The following is a 26,610-nucleotide window of genomic DNA, read 5'->3' on the forward strand; positions in this document are numbered from 1 at the left end:
CTCTCTTCCCCCCCTTCCCCCCCGTCGCTCTCTTCCCCCCCCTTCCCCCCAGTCGCGCTCTCCCCCCAGTCTCTCTCTTCTCCCCCCAGTCTCTCTCTCTTCCAACAACAGCATGCCCTCAAAAAACCCTCGGCACCGCCGGGCACTCCAGCTAGTAACATATAAATGTAATGTTATGCATGGTGTAGGACCAACATGGAATATGCTCTCATTTTTTAAAATTCACTTTTTTATTGCCCATCCCTAGTTGCCGTTGTGGGGGTGGTAATGAGCTGCTTTCTTGAACTGCTGCAGTCTGGGGGTTGGGGGGTGGACAGGGAGAACCTGGTGCAGGTGTAAAGGGGTGGGGGTGGAAGAACGTGAGCCAGGCCTAACAGAGGGCGGGAGAATAAGATCTATCTTCCCATCTGGATCACATTCTTACTCTCATCCACCCCCTCCTTTAGACCTGGATCACTTTCCTCCCAACCCTCCCCGCCCCCCAAACCCTGTTTCCCCGCCCCCACCCCAACAAGTTCCTGACCTCTCCCTGGGTTCCTGACCCTCTCTCTCTCCTCCCCCCCCCCGAAGCTCCTCTCTTCCCCTCTCTCAGAGCTCCTCTCTCTACTCCTCTTCCCCCCCTTCATTATCCCCTCTTCCCCCCTCGATTCCCCTCTCTTTCCCCCCCCCCTTTCGATCCCCTCTTCCCGTTGCACCTGAATGGGAGCGAAACCAATATCCTAGAGTTTGCTAGTGCTGTTGGGGAGTGTTTAAACTAACTTGGCAGGGGGATGGGAACCTAAGTTTAGAGTCAATGGGGAGGGAAGAAAAACTGCAATTGGAGAACAAAAATGTAGAAAGTAAATTGGAAGAACAGAGAAATCAAAGGCTAGATAGTCGTCAACAAGTAGGTTTGCCTGTACTAAACGGTATATTGTTCAGATACCGCAGCAAACGTGGGAGTCGAGACCAGAGTTGATGGAACACAACTGCTTTAATTTACATCATGGCAAAAAGAGAGCTTGAAAAGCCCGCGCAACCACTTAAATACTCCCCAGACAGGAAGTGCTCCCGGCAGCCTGTCCCTGCGGGAAACAAGTTGCCGGAGGAAAGGGCCCCCGGCTGAGGGCGGCTGCTGCCGGCAGTGCGCCTGCGTAAACTGTCCGTGCCACCGTGAGCGGATTATGTCCAATGGTGGCGTGTCGCCACAGAGCTCCCCCCAGAATCCGCTTAGGAGGAGTGGACGAGTTGTGACGGTGGTCTAATGGTTCTGCCGGAGCGGCTCTGAGTGGCCGTCGGTCTAGTTGGTGGGGCCGGGCGGTTCGCCGCCGGCTGTGCTGGCTTGCTGGCGGGACGGCCTCTAGTTGGAGGTCGGGCCACGGGGACCTGTTCCCCTGGTTCTGTGTGTGCTGGTTTGAGTCGGTCAATGGAGACTGTTTCGACCCTGTCGCCGAGTCGCAGCTTGAAGACCTTGTCCCCGGTTTGTAGTACCTCGTACGGTCCGTCGTACGGGGGTCGCAGGGGTCCGCGGTGCGCGTCGTGTCGCACGAAGACGAAGCGTGCCTGCTGTAAGTTTGGCGGGACGTGAGGTGCGAGTTCGCCGTGTCGGTTGACCGGAAGTGGGGCGAACTGTTGAGCGGAAGAGAAAGAGTTGAGCCGCTGCTGTTCGGCCGACCAAGGCGTGGTAGCCTCCGGGAGGAATTCGCCTGGTACGCGCAGCGGTTGTCCGTAGACTAACTCCGCTGCTGAGGACTGGAGGTCTTCCTTGACAGCGGTGCGTAGGCCTAGTAGCACCCACGGTAGGCGGTCAGTCCAGGTACTGTCCTGCAGGCTGGCGCGGAGTGAGGCCTTGAGTGACCTGTGGAAGCGTTCACACAGCCCGTTGGCCTGCGGGTGGTACGCCGTGGTTCGGTGGAGCGTCACCCCGAGGTTGCGTGCTGTGGCCGTCCAGAGTTCGGAGGTGAACTGGGCGCCTCTGTCGGAGGTTATGTTGGCCGGTACGCCGAACCTCACGACCCAGGTGTTAATGAATGCCCTGGCGATGTCGGCTGTGGTGGTGGAGGTCAGCGGCACTGCCTCAGGCCAGCGTGTGTAGCGGTCGACCATCGTGAGGAGATAAGTTTGGCCTTGCGATGGCGGCAGAGGACCGACGATGTCGACGTGTACGTGGTCGAAGCGGCGGCTGGGTACCTCGAAGTCTCCCAGGGGTGCTTTTGTGTGCAGCTGTACCTTAGCCCGTTGGCAGGCGAGGCAGGAGGTGGCCCAAGTACGAACATCTTTGCTGAGGCCGCGCCAGATGAAGCGCTGGGAGAGGAGTTTGACGGATGCGCGGGAGCCTGGATGGGAGAGCCCATGGAGCGCGTCGAAGATGCGGCGGCGCCAGGTTGCAGGGACGACCGGCCTGGGTTGGCAGAGTGAGACGTCGCAAGTGACTGCCGTGGCTTCGGGCCCGTGCGCGACCTTGGCTAGGCGTAGCCCTGGCAGGCTGGTAGCCACCGAGAGGAGGTCTGGGTCCGTGAGCTGGGCCGCTGCTAGTTGCGCGTAGTCGACCGCTAGGTGATTTGCGCAGATGGCGGGACGGGAAAGGCAGTCGGCGACAACGTTGTCTCTACCGGAGACGTGCTGGATGTCCATGGTAAACTCGGACACGGCCGCGAGCTGGCGTTGCTGCCTAGCGGACCAGGGTTCGGTGTTCTTGGCCATCGCGTATGTGAGCGGCTTGTGGTCCACGTACGCGGTAAAGGGGCGGCCCTCCAGGAGGAACCTGAAATGGTGGACCGACAGGTGGAGCACGAGGGGCTCGCGGTCGAAAGTAGATTATTTGACCTCCGGGGGGCGCAGTTGGCGGCTGTAGAAGGCAAGTGGCTGCCACGCGCCATTGACCCACTGCTCGAACACGGCTCCGACCGCATGGTCGGAGGCGTCGGTGGTGAGCGCGACCCGGGCATCGGCCCTCGGGTGTGCGAGCAGGGTGGCGTCGGCGAGCGCGTTTTTGGTGGCGTCGAAGGCGGCTGACGTGTCAGCGGTCCAGGCTACGGCCATCTTGCCGGATTTACCTCGGAGGGAGTCGTATAGGGGCTTCATGAGGGCTGCAGCTCTGGGGATGAACCTGTTGTAGAAGTTCACCATCCCGAGGAACTCCTGGAAGCCCTTGATGGTTTTGGGGCGGGGGAATTGCTGGACGGCCTGCACCTTGTTGGGCAGGGGGACGGCCCCAGCAGGGGTGATGTGGTGGCCGAGAAAATCGATCTCGGCTAGGCCGAATTGGCACTTCGCCGGGCTAAGGATGAGCCCGTGTTGGGCGAGGCGCCCGAACAGGATGCGAAGGTGTTCGAGGTGTTCCTGTTTGGAGGAGCTGGCCACGAGAATGTCTTCTAGATAGACGAATAGAAAGTTCAGGTCCCGGAGGACTGAGTCCATAAGGCGCTGGAAAGCCTGGGCTGCATTCTTGAGGCCGAAGGGCATCCTCAGGAACTCGAATGGGGTGATGACAGCCATTTTGGGGATGTCCGCGGGGTGTACGGGGTCTTGGTGGTAACCGCGCACCAGGTCGACCTTGGAGAAGACGGTTCGTCCGGCCAGTCGGGCCGAGAAGTCCTGGATGTGCGGCACCGGGTATCGGTCGGGGGTGGTGGCGTCGTTGAGGCGGCGGTCGTCCCCGCAGGGGCGCCAGCCTCCGCCGGGCTTGGGGGCGATATGGAGGGGCGAGGCCCAAGGGCTGCTGGAGTGGCGGATGATGCCGAGTTGCTCCATGGTGGTGAACTCGGCCCGCGCGATTTCCAGCTTTGCTGGGTTGAGTCTGCGGGCGTGGGCAGAGACCGGGGGGCCAGTGGTGGGGATATAGTGCTCCACACCGTGTTTGGCGGCTTTGGCCGAAAAGGTCGGGTTAGTGAGGGCGGGAAACTCGGCTAGTAGTGCCGATTGTCGTCCGTGGCTCTGGCGAGGCAGTAGGTCGTCAGGCCGGCCGAACGGGCCGGGGTGAATGCGCCAGGGATGGGGGCCATCGTGTTGATGTCGACGAGGCGGTGCCTCGGAATGTCGACAAGGAGGCCGTGGGCGCGTAGGAAGTCTGCGCCGATGAGTGGTCAGAGGACCTTGGCTGTGAGGAACTCCCAGCGGTAGCGGCGGCCTGCGAGGTCGAGCGTGACCATGCGGGTGCCGTATGTGCGGATGTCAGAGCCATTGGCTGCGGCCAGCGTGATACCCCGTGCGCCGCGTTGGATTTCGAGGGCGGAGGCGGGGGTGATGCTGTGCTGGGCTCCTGTGTCGCACAGGAATCGGCGGTTGGTGCTGTCGTCGGTGACCTACAGTAGGGGCCCCTTTTGCCCCACGGCCATCGTGGGGGCCGGTGCTGGGGGGGTTTGAAAGTGCACGGTGGCGTGCAGCATTGGGCCCTAGTGCCAAAATGGGTGTGGTAGTAGCAGTGACCCGGAGTGGAAGGGCGGGTGGGCCGGGGGGACCGCGTGGTCGTTGCCGTGAGGTCGGGCGCGACGTCGCGGGCGGTCTGCGCGTAGAGCAGCCGGTCGGCATTTTCGGCTATCTCATTCAGGTCCGTGGAGCCAGACTCCACAATGAGCGGGCGGATGCTGGCGGGGAGCTGCCAAATGAAAAGAGGGCGCCGGCGTTTTTGTCGTCCGAGAGGGACAGCATGTGGGAAAGCAGGTCTGATGGTGAAGCATCACCAAGGCCTGGGAAGTCGAGGAGTTGGCAGTTGCGCTGGTAAGAGGACGCCTGAAATTTTTTAAGAAGCGCGGCCTTCAGATTTTCGTACTTGCCTTCCTCTGGTGGATCCTGCAGCGCTGCCCAAACCTTGGGGACTGTGGCGCAGGTGAGAGAGGCGACGAGGTAGTCGTACTTCGTGGCGTCGACTGTAATGCTTCTCAGCCGGAATCTGGACTCGGCTTGAACGAACCAGGCCTCGGCCAGGTTCTCCCAAAAGTCCGGTAGTTTAACCGTGACTGCATTTGTATCCGCCATGCTAGCTTAGGATTCGTCCTGAGCATCGGGGTCACCGGTGTTGAGATACCGCGGCAAACATGGGAGTCGAGACCAGAGTTGATGGAACACAACTGCTTTAATTTACATCATGGCAAAAAGAGAGCTTGAAAAGCCTGCGCAACCACTTAAATACTCCCCAGACAGGAAGTGCTCCCGGCAGCCTGTCCCTGCGGGAAACAAGTTGCCGGAGGAAAGGGCCCCCGGCTGGGGGCGGCTGCTGCCGGCAGTGCGCCTGCGTAAACTGTCCGTGCCGCCGTGAGCGGATTATGTCCAATGGTGGCGTGTCGCCACAATATACTTTAATGCAAGGAGTATAGCGAACAAGGGCACAGGGCATGAGCTGAGGGCACAGGTAGATACTTGGGACTATGATATTGCTATTACAGAGACATGGCTGAAAGAGGGGCAGGTATGGCAGCTCAACATCCCTGGTTACATGATTTTCAGACGGGATAGAGAGGGAGGTAAAAAGGGGGGGGTCGCAGTATTGATTAAAGAAACTATTACAGCTGTGAGGAGGGATAATATGTTGGAGGGATCATTAAACGAGGCCATATAGGTTGAATTGAAAAACAAAAAAGGGGCGATCACACTGTTGGGAGTGTACTACCAATCTCCAAACCCTGAGAGGGAGATAGAAGAACAAATATGTAGACAAATTTCTGAGAAGTGCAAAAACTATAGGACAGTAATAGTAGGGGATTTCAACTACCCCAATATTAACTGGGATTAAAATTAGTGTGAAGGGTATAGAAGGTGCGGAATTCCTAAAATGCATCCAGGAGAACTTTTTTAGCCAGTATGTAGCAAGCCCAACAAGGGAGGGGGGCGGTTCTGGACTTAGTTTTGGGAAATAAAGCTGGGCAGGTAGAAGGCGTATCAGTGGGGGAGCATTTGATGCTAGTGACCATAATTCTGTTAGATTTAAGGTAGTTATGGAAAAGGACAAGGATAGACCAGGAATAAAAATTCTAAATTGGGGAAAAGCAAATTTTGCTGAGCTCAGAGGGGATTTAGCCATAGTGGACTGGAAACAGCTACTTGAAGGTAAATCAGTGTCAGAGCAGTGGGAGGCATTCAAGGAGGAGATCTGGAGGGTTCAGACCAAAAATGTGCCCTTAAAGAAAAAAGGTGGGACGAACAAATCTAGAGCCCCCAGGATGTCTAGAGACATACAGGGTAGGATAAAGATACTGAGGGCTAAATACTCCAGAATCTTTAGAGGAGTACAGAAAGTGCAGGGGTGAAATTAAAAATGATATTAGGAAAGCAAAGAGAGAGCATGAAAAATTATTGGCAAGTAAAATCAAGGAAAGCCCAAAGATGTTTTATAAATATATTAAGAGTAAGAGGATAAGTAAAGAAAGGGTAGAGCCTATTAGAGATCACACGGGTAATCTGTGTGTGGAGGCGGGAGACGTCGGTAGGGTTCTTAACGAATTCTTTGCGTCTGTTTTCACAAAGGAAAGGGGCGAAGCAGACATTGCTATCGGGGGGGAAGGTTTGTGAAATATTAGATGAATTAAACATAGTGAGAGAGGAAGTATTAAGGGGTTTAGCAGCTTTAAAAGTGGATAAATCCCCAGGCCCGGATGAAATGTAATGAAATGTTAAGCAAAGCAAAAGAGGAAATAGCAGAGGCCCTGACCATCATTTTTCAATCCTCTCTGGCTTCAGGTGTGGTGCCGGAGGACTGCTAATGTGGTACCCTTGTTTAAAAAGGGAGAAAAGGATAGACCGAGTAATTACAGGCCAGTCAGCCTAACCTCGGTGGCGGGAAAATTATTGGAAAGAATTCTGAAGGACAGGATAAATCTTCATTTAGGAAGACACGGATTAATCAAGGATAGTCAGCATGGATTTGTTAAGGGAAGGTCGTGTCTGACAAACTTGATTGGTTTTTTTGAGGAGGTAACGAGGGTAGATGAGGGTAGTGCATTTGATGCAGTGTATATGGACTTTAGCAAGGCTTTTGATAAGGTTCCACATGGCAGACTGGACACAAAGTTAAAAGCCCGTGGGATCCAGGGCAAAGTGTCAAGTTGGATTCAAAACTGGCTCGGAGACAGGAAGCAGAGGGTAATGGCTGATGGGTGTTTTTGTGACTGGAAGGCTGTTTCCAGTGGGGTTCTGCAGGGCTCAGTACTAGGTCCCTTGCTTTTTGTGGTATATATCAATGATCTTGACTTGAATATAGGGGGTATGATTAAGAAGTTTGCAGATGATACTAAAATCGGCTGTGTGGTTGATACTGAAGAAGGAAGCTGTAGACTGCAGGAAGATATCAATAAATTGGTCAGGTGGGTAGAACAGTGGCAAATGGAATTCAATCCAGAGAAGTGTGAGGTAATGCATTTGGGGAGGGTTAACAAGGCAAGGGAATACACATTAAATGGTAGGACACTGAGTAATGTAGAGGAACAAAAGGACCTTGGAGTGCATGTCCACAGATCCCTGAAGGTAGCAGGCCAAGTAGATAAGGTGGTTAAGAAGGCATACGGAATGCTTGCCTTTATTAGCCATGGCATAGAATACAAGAGCAGGGGGGTTATGCTTCAACTGTATAAAACAGTAGTTAGGCCTTAGCTAGAGTACTGCGTGCAGTTCTGGTCACCACATTACAGGAAAGATGTGATTGCACTAGAGAGGGTACAGAGGAGATTTACGAGGATGTTGCCGGGAGTAGAGAATCTTAACTATGAGGAAAGACTGGATAGGCTGGGTCTGTTTTCCTTGGAACAGAGGAGGCTGAGGGGAGACCTTATTGAGGTGTATAAAATTATGAGGGGCATAGATAAAGTGGATAGGAAGGACCTATTTCCCTTAGCAGAGGGGTCAAAAACCAAGGGGCACAAATTTAAAGTAATTGGGGGAAGGTTTAGAGGGGATTTGAGGGGAAATTTCTTCACCCAGAGGGTGGTGGGGGTCTGGAACTCACTGCCTGAAAGGGTGGTAGAGGCAGGAACCCTAACCACATTTAAAAAGCACTTGGATGTGCACTTGGGATGCTCTAACCTGCAAGGCTACGGACCAAGAGCCGGGAAGTGGGATTAGGCTGGATAGCTCGTTGTTGGCTGGCACGGACACAATGGGCCAAAATGGCCTCCTTCCGTGCTGTAACTTTCTATGATTCCCCTCCCTTCCGATCCCCCTTCTCCCCCCCCTTCCTATCCCCTCTCCCCCCCCTTCCTATCCCCTCTCCCCCCCCTTCCGATCCCCTCTTCCCCCCCTCCTTCCGATCCCCTCTTCCCCCCCCTCCTGATCCCCTCTCTCCCCCCTTCCGATTCCCACTCCCCTCCCCCTTCGAGCCCCTCTCTCTGATACTGCAGCTCCGACTGGGATTACAGACACCTGTTGGGTTTTCGTTATGGCTGCATAAATGAGTGAGGCTGGAAAAACAGCACCGCCAAAGGACTGCTTTGAATCTATTCTCTTGTTCTTTCGAGCCCTGGTTACAGAGCTACAATATTTGGGGTAAATGCACAGATGCCCACCATTCAACCAAGGATGGCAGTCAAGTTTTTCGCTGTTGTGTTGCTGCGCACAGTTTTTGTTTTCCCCTACCAATATCATTTTCATCAGCCGCTGTTGGAAATACTGCCTCATTCTCGGTCTCCTTTGCACATCATTCCTCCTTTCAATACTCGCACTCTCAAACGCGACGCGCCATTTCATTAACAGAAATAGGAATAAAAACATCATCGGCAGCACTAACCTGGGAGGTGTTCGGGCCCACCGCCACCGCTGGCCCGGAACTCCCGCCCGCTCGTTGCGGCATCGGCAATTAGAACCAAATTCGAGCGCTCCCAAGGCTACTCCTTCGATCCCCACTCCTCTCCGCCCCCCCATCCGATCCCCTGATCTCCCCACGGAGCCGAGGAAAGCGTGGTACCCCACAGGCGCAACCGGATCAAGTGCGCACGCGCAGTACATAAGAAACGTAACAACATAAGAAGTAGGAGCAGGAGTAGGTCATTTGGCCCCTCGAGCCTGCTCCGTCATTCAATAAGATCATGGCTGATCTAATCTTGGCCTCAACTCCGCTTTTCTGCCTGTTCCCCATAACCCTTGACTCCCCTATAGTTCAAAAATCTGTCTATCTCCACCTTAAATATACTCAACGACTGAGCCGCCACAGCTCTCTGGGGTAGAGAATTCCAAAGATTCACGCCCCTCTGAGAGAAATTCCTCCTCATCTCCGTCTTAAATGGGTGACACCTTATTCTGAAACTATGACCCCTAATTCTAGATTCCCCCACGAGGGGAAACATCCTCTCAGCATCTACCCTGTCAAGCCCCCTCAGAATCTTATGGCCTAGAAATTCAGTATAGCCACGTTTGGGGCGCTACAGCCGGGCGTTCGCTAAATTTAGCGCCCGGCGCAACTTAGCACCACCTTCGCCGATATTCAGTTACATCGCCCCAAGAGGTTGCTGCTGCGCTAAAGCAGGCGATGCACGACTATCATAAGGCGCTAACACCGAGGGCGGGCACAGCGCAGGTGCGGCAAGTTTCTGAATGAAGGCAGACACGCTGGCGCCGGTCAGCTCTTAAAGGGGGAGGGTCAACTTGTTTGGCTGCCATGCCCTGCACACTGCAGCCCTGAAGCAAGACCTGACCATTGCTGGTTCATCATTTCTACGCCCTGGACCATGGGGAAGCCCGCTATTCTTCCAAATCCTATTGCACGCTCTTGCTGCTTGTCCAGCATCATGGGGAAGGAGATGTACTGACGTCTCCTTCTGAAAAGGGCATTGTTCACCTGGCGGATGCAGCAATGTACCGCGATCTGGGAGATGTTGGTAATGTCCCCAGTAGCGGATTGGAAGGAGCCGATGGCATAGAAGTTGAGAGCCACCGTCACCTTCACTGCCACCGACAGAGACGTCCTGCTCCTCAGCTATGGCTGCAGATCTCTGTGAAGCAGGTGGCAGACCTCAGTGACCACCTCCCTTCTGAATCGCAGCCCCTGAACACACTGCTCCTCAGACATGTTCAGATATGAGAACTGCTGGCGGTATACCCTGGGTGGGTAAGGCCTCTTGTGCCGACACCTGTTGGCCCTTCTCCGTCTGGCCATGACTGGCACTCTCTCGCGGCGTCTCTGATCCCTTTGAATGCAATGCAGAAAGTCAACGTTTCCACCCATTGCAGCCCCCATTATATGTGGCAACTCAAGGCTATGGCACTGAAAGTTAAATCCAAGTACAAAGCTCTGGCCTGAAGCTAGAAGTACCTGTGCGAGCGCTGAGTCAAAGCAGAAAGCTCTCTGCCTTTGTCTCTCTCCAAATATCCGTCTCTCACACAGAAGGATTGGCACAAAATGGCTGCCACTTATAATGCAGGAGAAGTCCCCTTTAAATAGCGCCCCCCGCGCCCCGCAGCGACTGGGAACCGTTCCCCTCTACCAGTCGCTGGGGGCGCCAGGTGCAAAGAAGGGCGGCGCCGCTGAAGTTCCGGTTCGGGGCGCACCAAGGGCGTTGCACCATGAAATGACGTCACGATCTGCGTGCGCAGCTGAGCGGGCGCTGCGGTTTTGCGCCGCCGCTAAATCTTGAGTGAAGTTCGCGAGAGGCGCAGATCGCACCGCGCCCGGGCGCTAGCCGCTTAGCACCCCACTTCTCCTCCTCCTAAGGTGCTAGCGGCTGGCGCTAACAACTGAATTTCTAGGCCTATATGTTTTAATAAAATCACCTCTCATTCTTCTAAACTCCAATGAGTATAGGCCTAACCTGCTCAACATTTCCTCATAGGACAACCCCTTCATCCCAGGAATCAACCTAGTGAACCTTCTCTGAACTGTCTCCAATGCAGGTATATTCTTCCTTAAAGAAGGAGACCAAAACTGTGAGTACTCTCGGTGTGGTCTCACTAACGCCCTGTACAGTTGTAGCAAAACTTCCCGACTTTTATACTCCATCCCCCTTACAATAAAGGCCAACATTCCAGTTGCCTTCCTAATTACTTGCTGTACCTGCATGCTAACTTTTTGGCCTAGAAATTCAGTATAGCCACGTTTGGGGCGCTACAGCATGGCGTTCGCTAACTTTTGCGCCCGGCGCAACTTAGCGCCACCTTTGCCGATATTCAGTTGCATCGCCCCAAGAGGTTGCTGCTGCGCTAAAGCAGGGGATGCACGCTATCATTAGGCGCTAAGCCGGCGATCCGGGGCGCAAACACCGAAGGCGGGCGCAGCGCAAGTGCGGCGAGTTGCTCATTGAGGGCAGTCAGGCGCCGGTCAGCACTTAAAGGGGGAGGGTGGAATTGTTTGGCTGCCACGCCCTGCACACTGCAGCCCTAAGACAAGGCCTGAACACTGCTTCTGGAACAGCTCCACGCCCAGGAGAATGGAGAAGGCCAGGGAGAGAGCGCAGCGCTTCGGCGAGGGTGACCTGAGGCTGCTGGTTGGCGCAGTGGACCGCAAGCGCCATATCCTCTTCCCTGAGGGTGGCAGGAGGCCGCTGCCCACCGAATATCGGAAAGCATGGAGGGATGTGGCAAACAGGGTCACGTCCAACAGCGTGGTTGGCAGGACACCAACCCAGTGCTGGAAAAAATTCAACGACCTCACTCGGGTTGTCAGGGTGAGTACCCTTTCCAGTATCCTCTTCATCCCTGCATGTGCACCTCACTTTATGGCCAAACGGGTCTGAAAGCCCTAATGGCCAGCCCTCATCCAGCAGCTATGGGACTGCCATGAAAAGCACTTGCGCATTCAGGACTTTAGACACTGTCAGGACTGGGAGGCAGTGCGGGCAAGATCAGAGCTTGACACTGTCAGGGCTAATCGACCATGGGAGGCAGTGCGGGCAAGATCAGGGCTTGACACTGTACTTAGAGGCTGTCTTTTCTCTTGCAGGCCAAGCTAGCGCATAACAGAAGACAGCAGCGACAGACCGGGGGAGGCCGTCCTGACCTGAAACAGCTGAGCGACCTCGAGCAGCGAGTGGAGTGGATCATGGCAGGCCGGCTGAGTGGTCCCGTCGCCACTGGAGATGCTGACCCTGTTCTGGGCACCAATGGTAAGGTCATCACCTTTTTGACCTCTCCCTTTCCACTTGCGCCTCACACCAGCATCCTTTGCCACTATCGAACCAATGCAGTGCACAGCAGCACTCATGGCCTCCCTCGCTGCCGCCCTGTCCTCACTCTAAAGCAACTCTTGTGCCTCCCTGCTTTCAGATGGTGAGGAGGCGGCCCCTCAAGCTGGCACTGTGTCCAAGTCAGACATAGAGGAGGAGGAAGAGGAAGCCAGCCCGTCAGGGACACCCTCAGCCGAGGCAGCCCATGGCCATGATGGTGACACGTCTTCCCTGGAGGGGAGCAGGGAGGAAGGGTCGGAGGATAGTGAAGCTCCGGGGACGAGCGGGTTGCAGCAACGCGGGAGGGGTGGGGAAGCTCAGCGGCCTTCTCCCCGGAGGGGGAGTGCGGCCTCCAGTCCTGCTACGGTGAGCGCAGAGGAGGTGCGACTCCTAGCGGAAATGGGCGCCCAGGCTGAGCGCAGGCACACTGAGCTCATGGCTGCAGTGGCAAAGATGCCTGACTCCATAGAGTCACTGGCAAGGAGTGTGCAGGAATTCGGGGCAGCACAGGCCAGGAGTCTGCAGGACGTCGCGACAGCACAGGCTAGGAGTCAGCTGGACTTCGCTGCTTCACAGGCGGCTTCTGGCCAAGTGCTCAGTCGTGCCGTGCATTCACTGGCTGCTGTCATGCAGACACAGACCAGGGCCACACGGGCACTAACTGCTGTCACACTCGCTGGATCGGCCAGGCATCGCCGGGGCACTCGCCATGCCGCAGCAGCCCAGCAGTCTGTGCCTCAGCAGATTGCTGCGCATGCTGCAGTGCTGGCCCGTGCGTGTGCCAATGTATCAGCCGACCAGGGAGTGCCTGTGATCTGTCAGGTTGGCAGCATTCCTGCAGCCAACACTGTCACTCCTCCATTGCAGCTGCCACCAGCTGTTGGACAGACTGCTGCCGCCCAAGCAGAGTTGGAGCAGTCAGCAGCCGGCCCCTCCAGGCCCAGAGCTGGTCCAGGCCGACCCCTAAGGGCATCTGCCGTCTCACCATCTGACCCTCAGCAGCCTTCCCCCAGCCTTGCTGCAGCCACTGGGGTCCCATTGAGGAGGAGCTGCAGGGCGGGTAGGGGCCAGTCACGGAAGCGAAACGGATCACCCTCGCAGGGGAAAAAGTAGAAGGTGTGGCCAAATGTTTTGTTTTACTTATAAAGGCCGAGATTGGTATATTTGTTTTATTTATAAAGGCCGAGACTGCTGTATTTGTTTCATATTTAAAGGCTGAGACTGGTATATTTGTTTTACTTGTAAAGGCCGAGACTGGTGTATTTTTGTTTTTGGGGGGGGTTTCTCTCCATTAGTTTGTCATGTGGGAAGGGCACAGAGGTATCACAGTAAAAAAAATTCTTAAATCGCACTGTCCATGCTTTCTTTTGGAAGTCCTGGTTGCCCTGCTCGGCTGAGGGCTTGTGGAGCAGCTACATTCATCTTCTGCCATTGGCACAAGCCATTCCCTGAGAGGGGGCCTAGAATCGACTTGCAATAAGCCGCCAACGGGCGGCCCTTGCACTTTCTGCCTCCCTCCTGTGCTGGTCCTCCTCCTCCTCCTCTGGTGGTCCTCCAATGTTTGCTGGCAGTGGCTGAGTCCTGCGGATAGCCAGGTTGTGCAGCATGCAGCACACGACAACGAAATGGGAGACTCGCTCAGGCGAGTACTGTAGGGCTCTCCCGGAACGACCCAGACAGCAGAACCGTTGCTTCAGCATGCCGATTGTTTGCTCAATGATGTTCCTGGTTGCTTGATGGCTGTCATTGTATCCCTCTTCAGCAGGGGTGCTGGGCGCACGGGGCGGGGTCATCAGCCAGGTGCACAAAGGATAGCCTTTGTCCCCGAGAAGCCAACCTCGTGGGTGAGGCTGGACCTCGAACATGTCTGCCACAGAAGTCTGGCACAGGACGAAGGCATCGTGGCTGCTGCCTGGAAAGTGGGCATTGACAGCTAGGATGAGCTGCCTGTGGTCACACACCAACTGCACGTTGAGCGAATGGTAGCCCTTCCGGTTGCGGTAATCCTTGGCATTCTCTAGAGGTGCCCGCAAAGCCACATGCGTGCAGTCAATGGCGCCCTGCACCATGGGGAAGCCCGCTAATGCTGCAAAGCCCATTGCACGCTCTTGCTGCTTGTCAACGGTCATGGGGAAGGAGATGAACTGACGTCTCCTTCTGAAAAGGGCATTGGTCACCTGGCGGATGCAGCAATGTACTGCGAACTGGGAGATGTTGGAAATGTCCCCAGTAGCGGATTGGAAGGAGCCGGTGGCATAGAAGTTGAGAGCCACCGTCACCTTCACTGCCACCGACAGAGACGTCCTGCTCCTCAGCTGTGGCTGCAGATCTCCGCGAAGCAGGTGGCAGATCTTAGTGACCACCGCCCTTCTGAATCGCAGCCTCCGAACACACTGCTCCTCAGACATGTTCAGATATGAGAACTGCTGGCGGTATACCCTGGGTGGGTAAGGCCTCCTTTGCCGACGCCTGTTGGCCCTTCTCCGTCTGGCCATGACTGGCACTCTCTCACGGCGTTTCTGAGCCCTTTGAATGCAATGGAGAAGCCCAACATTTCCACCCATTGCAGCCCCCATTATATGTTTCCAATCAATGCTATGACACTGAAGTTAAAGACAAGTGCAAAGCTGTGGCCTGAAGCCACAAGTACCTGTGCGAGTGTTGAGCCAAACCAGAAAGCTCTTTACCTTTGTCTCTCTCCAAAGATCCGTCTCTCACAAAGAAGGAGTGGTGCAAAATGGCTGCCATTTATACTGCAGGAGGAGTCCCCTTTAATTAGCGCCCCGCAGCGACTGGGAACCGTTCCCCTCTACCAGTCGCTAGGGGCGCCAGGCGCACAATAGGCCGGCGCCACTGAATTTCTGGTTCGGGGCGCACAAAGGGCATTGCACCATGAAATGACGTTAGGATCTGCGCGCGCAGCTGAGCGCGCGCAAAGGTTTTGCACCGCCGCTAAATCTTAACTGAAGTTCGCGAGAGGCGCAGATCGCGCCGCGCCCGGGCGCTAGCCGCTTAGCGCCCTACTTCTCCTCCTCCTACGGCGCTAGCGGCTGGCACAAACAACTGAATTTCTAGGCCTTTGTGTTTCATGTACGCGGACACCCAGATCCCGCAGCATTCTGTCGTCTCTCTCCATCTTCCTACTAAAGTGGATAACCTCACATTTTCTCACATTATGCTCCATCTGCCAAATCTTTGCCCACTCACTTACCCTATCTATTGGCGCGCATGCACAGAGTCAAAAACACCGTGTAATCATTCCGCTCATTTTTTTCAGATGGCAGCTGTTGATGATTCTGTTATTCCCATTTACACCTCATCTAGACTCATCTTTTGTTCCCTTACTTGTCCCATTACCATCTCCTTTTGCCTTGCACCATCATCCCTTTTGTCTTTTAATCTCTCCTGCCTTCCAACCTATCACAGACCTTCCCTTTTGTTCTTTCCTCCCCCCCTCCCCCTGCCTCTGTTTTTATTTTAGATTTCCAGCATCTGCAGTATTTTGCTTGTGTATTAAATGTTGGTGTTCAGAGAGATTTAGATGTTCTTGTACAGGGAACACAGAAAGTTAGCACAATAGCAAAATACTACTGATGCTGGAAATCTAAAATAGAAACAGAAAATGCTGGAAACACTGAGCAGATCAGGCAGCATCTGTGGAGAGAGAAACAGAATTAACGGCTCAGGTCAATGACCTTTTGTCAGAACAGGAAAAAGTTAGAGATGTAACAGATTTTAAGCAGATGTAGAGGCAGGGACAAGCAAAGAAAAGACTCATCTTTTGTTTCTTTATTTGTCCCATTACTGTCTCCTTTTGCTTTGTACTATCATCCCTTTTGTCTTTTAATCTCTCCGGCCTTCCACCCTATCACAGACCTTCCCTTTTGTTCTTTCCTCCCCTCCCCCCTTTCCCTGCCTCTGCACCTGCTTAAAATCTGTTACATCTCTAACTTTTCCTAGTTCTGACAAAAGGTCCTCAACCTGAAATGTTAACTGTTTCTCTCTCCACAGATACAGAAAGCTAGCATGCAGGTACAGCAAACAATTAGGAAGGCAAATGGCATGTTGGCAAGGGGGTTGGAGCACAAAAGTAAGGAAGTCTTGCTATAATTGTACAGGACTTTGGTGAGACCACACCTGGAGTACTGTGCACAGTTGTGGTCTTCTTATCTGAGGAAGGATATACTTGCCTTAGAGGCGGTGCAACAAAGGTTCACTAGTGTGGTGTATGTAACCTGTTCCACCTTAAGAGAACTTAAGCCTGTTCCACCTTAAGAGATGTACTACTTTCTCTGGCTGCTGTATACGTAATACCGGTGGTGACCACACCGGTATATAAGCACTGTGTAGTAATATTTGTATTCAGTATAGTCCCGACCTCCAACCAGTAAAGACCTGTTCAATTTACTCTTGTAGTCTGTGTAGTAATTATCACTATAACACACAGACTTAACAGTGGCGACGAGTCCGATTCTTACCCTGCGGCAGTTATTTCCACGGCGGCTTCGTCCACAGACAGGACGTCGAAGAGAGGTTTTCACCCTCATCACCCTACTGGAAGACACGTCGAGCGGCAGGCATTGAGAAACCAGAGTGCAGAAGACATCCTGACCTCGAAGCCTCCATCAGCGACTGTCAGCTTTCTTCTTTCTACCTCGGTGGTGGGTAAGCCGGGCAGCGACGCGACAGAAAGTCAACCGCGTTGGCTGTACAGACGGGGCTGGGAAGACGGAGGAATAAGGGCGGTGAGATCGATCGCGACCGGAGATAAGGGCCGGGCCGCTTTCGAGCGAGAGGCGCAGCGCGGGGACATTGATCGCGACCGGAGATAAGGGCCGCATTCGGGCTAAAAGGCGCAGCGTCTGGGGAAACTGAAGGCGCGAGAGCCGCAGTGAAGCGGAGACAGCGTCGGGGGACGGTTGAAGACCGCCAAGCGCGGGAAAACCGCCATTTTGTGGGCGGAGGACGACGACAAGAGCGGGAAGCCGCCATCTTGGATAACATAAAAATACAATAAATTGCAACGATGCCTAAACATGGGAACATTAATACCTTTGATAGTGACATCGAAGATTGGGCCATGTATGTAGAACGCATACAAAATTATTGTAAGGCAAATAAAATTCCTGATGCAGATAAAGCACTAACATTATTAAATTTAATGGGTGCGAAGACATACGGGCAATTGAAACACCTGTTATCACCAGATGAACCGGCGGATAAGACGTTCGATGAGATTGTTACTGTCCTGAAAAATCATCTAAACCCCACGCCGCTGATGCTAGCGGAACGATTTAAATTTTACGACAGAAGGCAGCTACAGAATGAAAGCAATGCTGAATATTTGATGGAATTACGTAAGCTAGCAAAATATTGTCAGTTTGGAACGGGACTGACAGAGGCACTACGAGATAAATTTGTGTGTGGTTTATTTAAACAGGATACACAAAAGCGACTGCTCGAGGAGAATGAGCTGATGCTTGAGAAGGCGGTCACTATGGCAGCAGCACACGAAGCCGCAGCGAGAGGCACGGCAGTAATGCAGCTACGGTCACCGGAACTCGGTAAAAACAAATTGGGTTTGAGTTCTGTCAAATGTTATCATTGTGGAAAGACAACGCACGATCAGAACCAGTGTTGGTTTAAAAACCAAGAATGCAGAATGTGTGGCAGGCTTGGCCACATAGCTAAAGTATGCCGGTCAGGAAAGAAGACCAGCAACAAAAAGTCACCGCAAGGAAAATACGCAAAGGTACACAAGGTGACAAAGAACAGTTTGACCGAACAGAAGTCAGATTCAGACGCTAGCAGTAATGAACTGGATAGCTTAAGAGTACCCAACGTTGGTAAGGATGCAGATCTCCAGACAATTTGGGTCACTCTTCAGATAGCAGGAGTCCAAGTAAAAATGGAATTGGACACTGGAAAGGCAATTAAGGCCATGAACGATGATCAGATTCCGCTGCAACACAAGGTCGACAAGTTCCTGATGTCATATCGAAACGCCGATCATGCAGTGACTAACCAAAGTCCTGCCATGATGTTTTATAACAGGAGGTTGCGGTCCAAGTTGGACTTGTTAAAACCAAATGTGCGGAGGGAAGTGGAAAACAAACAGTTTCGGCATATTAACAACAAGACCACTCGAACTTTCGGCGTAGGACAACCAGTGTTGGCAAGGGGCTATGGAAACGAAAAATGGCAGTCCGGAACAATTCGGGCCAGACAAGGACCTCTGATGTACACAGTAGATATTGGTCATAATGTGATAAGGCGTCATGCGGATCAACTGGTAGAGTCGAGAGCAAGGGTCGAACCCATGGTTGTGACAGAGACAACTGTGGAAGACGTTAATGAACCTGAAGCATCTACCTCAGCAGGGAATGTACTTGATGATGATGACACCCAATACATTGGAAACCAAATAGAGGAGGCACCTCAACAACAAGAATCAGAGACTACTGAGAGGCGTTATCCAAGCCGCATCAGAAAGCCTCCTGAGAGACTGAACCTTTGAACTGTTATACCTGGAGTTATATATGTATATATGTTATGTTAAATGGGGATATGACTGTTAAGCTAAAAAGGGAGGATTGTGGTGTATGTAACCTGTTCCACCTTAAGAGAACTTAAGCCTGTTCCACCTTAAGAGATGTACTACTTTCTCTGGCTGCTGTATACGTAATACCGGTGGTGACCACACCGGTATATAAGCACTGTGTAGTAATATTTGTATTCAGTATAGTCCCGACCTCCAACCAGTAAAGACCTGTTCAATTTACTCTTGTAGTCTGTGTAGTAATTATCACTATAACACACAGACTTAACAACTAGATTGATTCCTGGGATGAGAGGGTTGTCCTGGGATGAGAGGGTTGTCCTATGAGGAGTAGATTGGGCCTATACTCTCTAGAGTTTAGAAGAATGAGAGGTGATCTCATTGAAACATATAGGCAGTAATTTTCCCCTAAAAATAACGGGTATGTTTGGAGCTTGGGGACAGTTAAATTGTTAAAAATGGGATTCCCGACCTGATCCTGCCTCCAACCCGCCCACTTCCAGTTTTAATGGGGGCGGGACAGGGGTGCAGGCGACCAACCTGCTCCCCAGGGGCGGAATGTCAATTTAAATATTATAATGAGGCTGTAAGCCTTTTTTCCCCCTCCACTTTGAATTTAACTGCATGTGGACGGGTTTCACACAATTCGTGAAACCCAGCAGTTAAACCGAGGCAGGGACTGATGCATCCAGGAGGTAAGTGGCTTTATACCTACTTCCTGGATACACCTAACCCACCCCCCACGATCGGAGACCCCCTCACAAGGCCTCCAATCGCCTTTCCTGGCCTCCGATCCCCCCACCCCCACCAATGATGCTGAGGCCGACCCCAATCCTCTCTTTTCCATCCCCGCCCCCCCCACCGATGCTCCGGCCACCCGCCCCAGCCCAGTTGACCCCCCCGAATCTCTGACACCCCTGATCCCCAGCCGACGCCCCCCCCAATGATCCCCGACCGAGCCCCTGCCAATCCCCACAGTTTCTACCACAGGCAGATTCACCTTAATAACAACTTGAGCTATTCTGCCTCCAGTGACCAAAGTATATGGTACGTGCAAGTTTTTCTTGGGTTTGTCATAGATAAGCTCTCAGATTCAGTGGTATAATTCGCTGCTGTAAGCATCTTACTTTTATGGGAGTTGACTCATTCTGCTCTATCTATTTTTACATGTCTGGCAAGCAGCTATACATTTTTACTCCACTTGGTGGCACAGGTTGATACCACTTATCTTGTTAAGCTTGTTAAGTGCATGCTGTCTCTAATGGAATGCATGGAACTCTTTATATTCACACTTTGTCACTAACCGACCCCCCCCGTCTCTGCACCTGCTTAATATCTGTTACATATATGAAGGGTCCAAACTCTGTTTCTCTCTCCATGGATGCTGCCTGGCTTGCTGAGTATTTCCAGCGTTTTCTGTTGTTATTTCAGAGGTGGTATTGGCCAAAAGCTAAAAATATAAATGCATAATCAACAAGTTGTTAAAATTCACCACAATTCTTTGTATCCTTTGCCTTTTAATAGGAGCACCTGATTTACCTTACCTCAATGTTTAACTCTGCATTAAGTACTCTGAAGAAAAGCACTAATTGTTTGGCATTTTATTATGTTGAAAAAGTTAAAATATACAGCACAGTAGTAGCATTTCTGTGCAGAAATTAGCTGGTATGTTGTCTTCATAACAGTAACTGCACTTGAAAAGTGATTAATTGGCTGTGAAGCGTGTTGGGACACCCTGAGGATGTGAAAGGTGCCATATAAATCTAATTTCTCTTTCTTTAAAAGCAAATATTAAGCAAAGTTTCTAGATTGTATAGAATTGTACAGATGCTATAAGTATACATCTTCAAAGGAGAAGCGACCTTTGTGACTTCATATGAAAATGTAAGACAACTTGAGGCGTTTCAGTACTGGATTGGCGTTTGTATCACGTGGGGAAGTGCAGGATACAACCTGCATATGTTTTATTCAATAACATATAACATTTGAGTCAGCAATTAGCCGTGTCTGCATTGTTTCTATGCAGCAGTACCATCAACCACATGACTCTGCTCCACTGAAAACATACCTGAGTGGGAATCACAGCAACAGTTGGAATTAAGAAAAAAGACTTGAAGATTATTATAGTAATAAGCGAGAACTATTGTTAGACTCCAGGTTATGCTATTGGGCCAGAAATTCCAGGCCAGAAGCGTGGGTACGGTCGGCTTACTCACGCTTCTGGCCGTTGGAAATGCCGGCGTTCAGCATGAACAGCGCATGCGGGGAACGCCGGCATTTCCAGACCTCGAGCGCGTGCGACTGCACAGGCAGCGCTTGCGCAGTGAACTTCGTGGATTTCATTCATGAAATCCGTGAGGTTAAGTCCTTAGAAGTTACACTGAAAAAAAGCAAGTGTAAGGTGGTTCATTGGCTGCGGAGGAAGATATATTTTATCGTGGAGCTTTTGAAATGCAATATTTTTGTTTGGGAAAGGGAGGGAAGTTATTTTAAGAAATTTTAAGTAAGTTTTAAAGTTAAAATTTTTTTATTTTCTTTAAAGGGTTTTCAGAACGGTAGGTATAAGGAGCAATTGTGGCTGTGTGAATGGAATGTGAGAATGAGTTATGTATGTATGTCCACATATATTCCTTTACGTATATGTATGTATGTTTTATATTCCTTTACTATGAATGTATGTTTTTAATTATGATTTTCCAATAAGTTACTTTCTCTGAAAGTCATAATTAAATAATACATTCATACACATAAGTAAAGGAATATATACATAACACGCAAAGGAATATATACAGACATACATACTTTCAGAAGCTCCACGATAAGAAATATCTTCCTCCGCAGCCTCTGTAGCAACTGTACCCATGCTTTTTTCATGTGTAAGTTGTAATGACTGGACCTCACTGAAAGCATTAATGAAAGCAGCGAATTATACTGCGCACGCGCTGCATGTGCAGTCGCACGCGTTCTGCCTCTGAACCCCTTCGTTCAGAGGACAGGAAATGCCGGTTTTCCCCACATGCACTGTGCATGCTGAAAACCGGCATTTCATCCGGCCAGATGCGTAAGTACCCCGACCGTACTAACGCATTTGGAAGGGAATTATTGGGCCAACATTTTACATGTCAATAAAATAAAAAATTTAACACTTGCACGACTTGCCCCCTCGCATCTGCGACTGAGGGTCCAAGGAGGTGCATTGCGCAAGAGGTCATCATCGGACGTATCCTCACACTGTTCCCTTTGGGGAACTGTATGAAGTGGTGGAAGGATTTATGGCCGTGATTAACGCTCATTCCGTGACCGTAACCATCTTTGAACCAGCCATTAGGGTGGTTAGTCCTATGGCGGGAGGGTTTTACGGGCTCCCACAACCCATCTGAGGGGGGGGGTGCCACCAACACCCACGGACGCAAGTATCCCGCTGGATGTCCACCCAGAATTTAAAGTTGGAGCTCCGACTCCACTTGCCGGGACTGTCTGGAGTGGGGTTCAAAACCCTACTCCTTCTGGCCCAGCGGCGGGGATGCTTACTGCTACGCAAAAGGCCCACTCCGCACAAAAGGTGACACCCATACGTTTCCTGCGCCTTTTCCCTCCCCGTGACTGGAGCCCTATGCTGCCATTTCATGTTGCTAATCGGATTGGGCGTTTGTCATAGCGGTAGGATCCCCGCCGCTGGGCCAGATCAGGGTAGGGTTTCGAACCCCGCTCCAGACAGTCCCGGCAAGTGGAGTCGGAGCTCCGGCTCTAAATTCTGGGTTGACATCCAGTGGGATATTTGCGTCCGTGGGTGTGGGTGGCCCCCCCTCCTTGTATAGCTTGTGGGAGCCCGTAAAACCCTCCCGCCATAGGACTAACCGCCCTAATGGCTGGTTCAAAGATGGTTACGGTCACGGAATGAGCGTTAATCACGGCCATAAATCCTTCCACCACTTCATACAGTTCCCCAAAGGGAACAGTGTGAAGACACGTATGACGACGACATTGCTAAATAAATAAATGGAATTTAAAAAATTCTTTTAGGGCTTTTAAAAGTCTTTAAATTGCTTTAATTCTCTTTAAAACGACTTCAGATTACTCAAAATAATGTAAACATTTAAAAAAGTTTATAAAAGTTACCAAAATCTTCAAAAAACTTCCAAAAACCTATTTAAACTGCTGCTTTGCATGTAAAAAAGCAAAGCAGCTTGACAGAAACATTGGGGGCGTGTCCAGTGAAACTGAGTCCTCAAGGGGCGTGTCTCACTTACACTGCACGCTCCTGGGTCCGCGCTGGCTGCACTCCTGGGCGGCGTGACGTCATACGCTGCCCGGGAATGTGCTTTCTATTTCTCCAAGTTCAGGCGTCCCAGAAGCTGATCGGCAGGAGCGCGGGGTAAGTGCAAATACGGGGCTTGCACGCGCTGCAAGCCCCGTTCTGGAATTTCTGGCCCATTGTGTTAATAGATATAGGGCAGTGTGAGTCAACTCCCATAAAAGAAAGACGCTCAGACGTCTTAGTGAATGACACCATCGAACCTGCAAGGGTATCTACAGCAAACCCAAATTTGTAATAGTCACCAAGTGACAGACCATAGATAAGGGATAGGACTGCGATTGGGATGGAACAGAGCACAGGCAATGGAAAAATAGCCATTGCTGGCTATGTTGGTGCAAGTAAGAATGGAGCTGTCTGGGTCTGTTGCCTCAGAGGTGGTCCATGGAGGAGAGTGCAACAGAATCGTATGGTTGATAGTATTGAAGGTCGAGAAGGGATACAGCACATTCACACAAGATGATGTTAGTGACTTTGACCAGAGTGGTCTTGATGAAGCGGGTGGGGGACTAAGCAGGGATTTGATCAGGAATGGTGGGAGAGGAGCACAGATTTTTTTTTATTCATTTATGGGATGTGGGCATCGCTGGCAAGGCCAACATTTATTGCTCATCCCTAATTGCCCTGGAGAAGGTGGTGGTGAGCTGCCACCTTGAACCGCTGCAGTCCGTGTGTGTCCACAGTGCTGTTAGGGAGGGACTTCCAGGATTTTGGCCCAGCAACAATGAAGGAACAGCGATATATTTACCGGTCAGAATGGTGTGCAACTTGGGGGGAACTTGGAAGTGGTGATGTTCCCATGCGCCTGTTGCTCTTGTCCTTCTAGGTGGTAGAGATCGCGGATTTGGGAGGTGCTGTCGAAGAAGCCTTGGTGAGTTGCTGCAGTGCATCTTGTAGATGGTACACACTGCAGCCACAGTGTGCCGGTGGTGGAGGGAGTGAATGTTTAAGGTGGTGAATGGGGTGCCAATCAAGCGGGCTGCTTTGTCCTGGATGGTGTCAAGCTTCTTAAGTGTTGTTGGAGCTGCACTCATCCAGGCAAGTGCCGAGTATTCCATCACACTCCTGACTTGTAGATGGTGGACTTGTAGATGGTGAAAAGGCTTTGGGCAGTCAGGAGGTGAGACGCTCGCCGCTGAATGCCCAGCCTGTGACCTGCTCTTTTAACTGCAGTATCTATGTGACTGGTCCAGTTAAGTTTCTGATCAATGGTGACACCCCCCCCCCCCCCAGGATGTTGATGGTGGGGGATTTGGCAATGGTAATGCTGTTGAATGTCAAGGGAAGGTGGCTTAACTATCATTTGTTGGAGATAGTCCTTGCCTGACACTTGTGTGGTGCGAATGGTACTTGCCACTGAATCAGGCCAAGCCTGAATGTCATCCAGGTCCTGCTACATGTGGACATGGACTGCTTCATTATCTGAAGAGTTGCGAACAGAACTGAACACTGTGCAGTCATCAGCGAACATCCCCACTTCTGACCTTATGATGGAGGGAAGATCATTGATGAAGCAGCTGAAGATGGTTGCGCCTAGGACACTGCCCTGGGGAACTCCTGCAGCAATGTCCTGGGGCTGAGATGATTGGCCTCCAACAACCACAACCACCTTCCTTTGTGCTGGTTATGACTCCAGCCAGTGGAGTGCTCCCCCCCCCCCCCCGATTCCCATTGACTTCAGTTTTGCTTGGGCTCCTTGATGCCACACTCGGTAAAAAACTGCCTTGATGTCAAAGTCAGTCACTCTCACCTCACCTCTGGAATTCAGCTCTTTTGTCCATGTTTGGACCAAGGCTGTAATAAGGTCTGGAACAGAGTGGTCCTGGTGGAACCCAAACTGAGCATTGGTGAGCAGGTTATTGGTGAGTAAGTGCCACTTGATAGCACTGTCGTTGACACCTTCCATCACTTTGCTGATGATTGAAAGTAGACTGATGGTAATGGACAGGATTCAGTTTTTCCTGCTTTTTTTTGACAGTACATTTCTGATCAATTTTCCACATTTTTGGGTAGATGCCAGTGTTGTAGCTGTACTGGAACAGCTTGGCTAGAGGCGCGGCTAGTTCGGGGCACAGGTCTTCAGCACGATAGCTGGGAATTTGCCGGTGCCCATAGCCTTTGCTGTATCCAGTGTGCTCAGCCGTTTCTTGATATCATGTGGAGTGAATCAAATTGGCTGAAAACTGGCTTCTGTAATGGTGGGGACCTCAGGAGTAGGCCGAGTTGGATCATCCACTTGGCACTTCTGGCTGAAGATGGTTGCAAACGCTTCAACCTTGTCTTTTGCACTCACGTACTGGGCTCTGCCATCATTGAGGATGGGAATGTTCATGGAGCCTCCTCCTGTTAGTTGTTCAATTGTCCACCACCATTCAAGACTGGATGTGACAGGACTGCAGAGCTTTGATCTGATCTGTTGGTTGTGGGATCCCTTAGCTCTGTCAAAAGCATGCTGTTTCCTCTGTTTAGCATGCATGTCATCCTGTATTGTAGCATCCCCAGGTTGGCACTTCATTTTTATCTGTCTGGTGCTGCTCCTGGCATGCTTTTCTACACTCCTCATTGAACCAGGGTTGGTCTCCTGACTTGATGGTAACGGTAGAGTGAGGGATATGCTGGGTCAAGAGGATACATATTGTGTTGGAATACAATTCTGCTGCTGCTGATGGCCCACAGCACCTCAAGACTGCCCAGTTTTGAGCTACCAGATTTATTCTACATAAAAACATAAGAAATAGGAGCAGGAGCAGGCCATCTGAATCTATTCCATTTAGCATGGTAGTGGTGCCACACAACACGATGAAGAGTGTGAAGACGGAACTTCTTCTCCACAAGGACTGTGTGGTGGTCACTCCTACCAGTTTTGCCATGGACAGATGCATTTGCGACAGGTAGATTGGGGAGGACGAGGTCAAGTAGGTTTTTCACTCGTGTTGGTTCTCTCACCACCTGCCGCAGGCCCAGTCTGGCAGCTATGTGCTTCAAGCGGCAGTTAAGAGTCAACCACATGGCTGTGGGCCTGGAGTCACATATAGGTCAGATTGGTAAGGACGGCAGATTTCCTTCCCTAAACGGCATTAGTGAACCAAATGGGTTTTTACAACAATCCGGCAGTTTCATGTTTACCATTGCTGATACTAGCTTTTTATTTCAGTTTTATTTAATTAATTAATTTTAATTCCCCAGCTGCCGTGGTGGGATTTGAACTTGTCTTTTTTTTAAATGTTTGTTTACATTTTTTTTTTTTAAGTTTGTTCATGATATTTCAGGTGAGAGCCTCTAACATTTTTAGTAAGTCTGTGTCAAAGCAGCTTCTCATTTCCTGTCTGAGAATTCTGCAATGTGATTGGCTGCTTAGACAGCTGGTTAATGTCACAACAGACCGCACGAGGGAATTCCCACTACTCTGCGTTGAAATCACTTGAATGTCGAAAAAGACAAACTTCTCACCACAGAAATCGCGAGATCTCTGTGGGCAGCTTTCTTCGGGGACAGCAGTGAACGCCTTTGCTTTGCCGCAGACCGCACACTCCAGGCCATTATAGTAGTGTGCCGCTAAGGTGCAGCTGTGTGTAACTTTGGTGTGTACTTTTAAGGTGACAAGGGCTGATTGCTGTTCCTTCTTGAGATCAATTTCAGGCTAAAGCAGTTCATGTAAATTAGACGTCAACAGGAAA

The 26,610-nt window shown here is 51.4% G+C and overlaps 1 protein-coding gene across 1 annotated transcript in view; it reads left to right on the forward strand.

Annotated features, from left to right (window-relative positions):
• The first annotated feature begins 793 nt into the window (after positions 1-793).
• The window catches only part of LOC147117296 (uncharacterized), a 59,836-nt gene continuing 34,019 nt past the window's right edge, over positions 794-26,610 (forward strand). The window contains exons 1-2 of the mRNA XM_085989359.1: positions 794-886; positions 23,760-23,804. Coding sequence (XP_085845485.1) covers positions 794-886; positions 23,760-23,804 — 138 coding nt within the window. The remainder of the gene's footprint in view (positions 887-23,759; positions 23,805-26,610) is intronic.

Source organism: Somniosus microcephalus, chromosome 5 (genome assembly GCF_052327205.1).
Source record: "Somniosus microcephalus isolate GS21.2 chromosome 5, FLI_Smic_1.0, whole genome shotgun sequence".
NCBI lineage: Eukaryota > Metazoa > Chordata > Chondrichthyes > Squaliformes > Somniosidae > Somniosus > Somniosus microcephalus.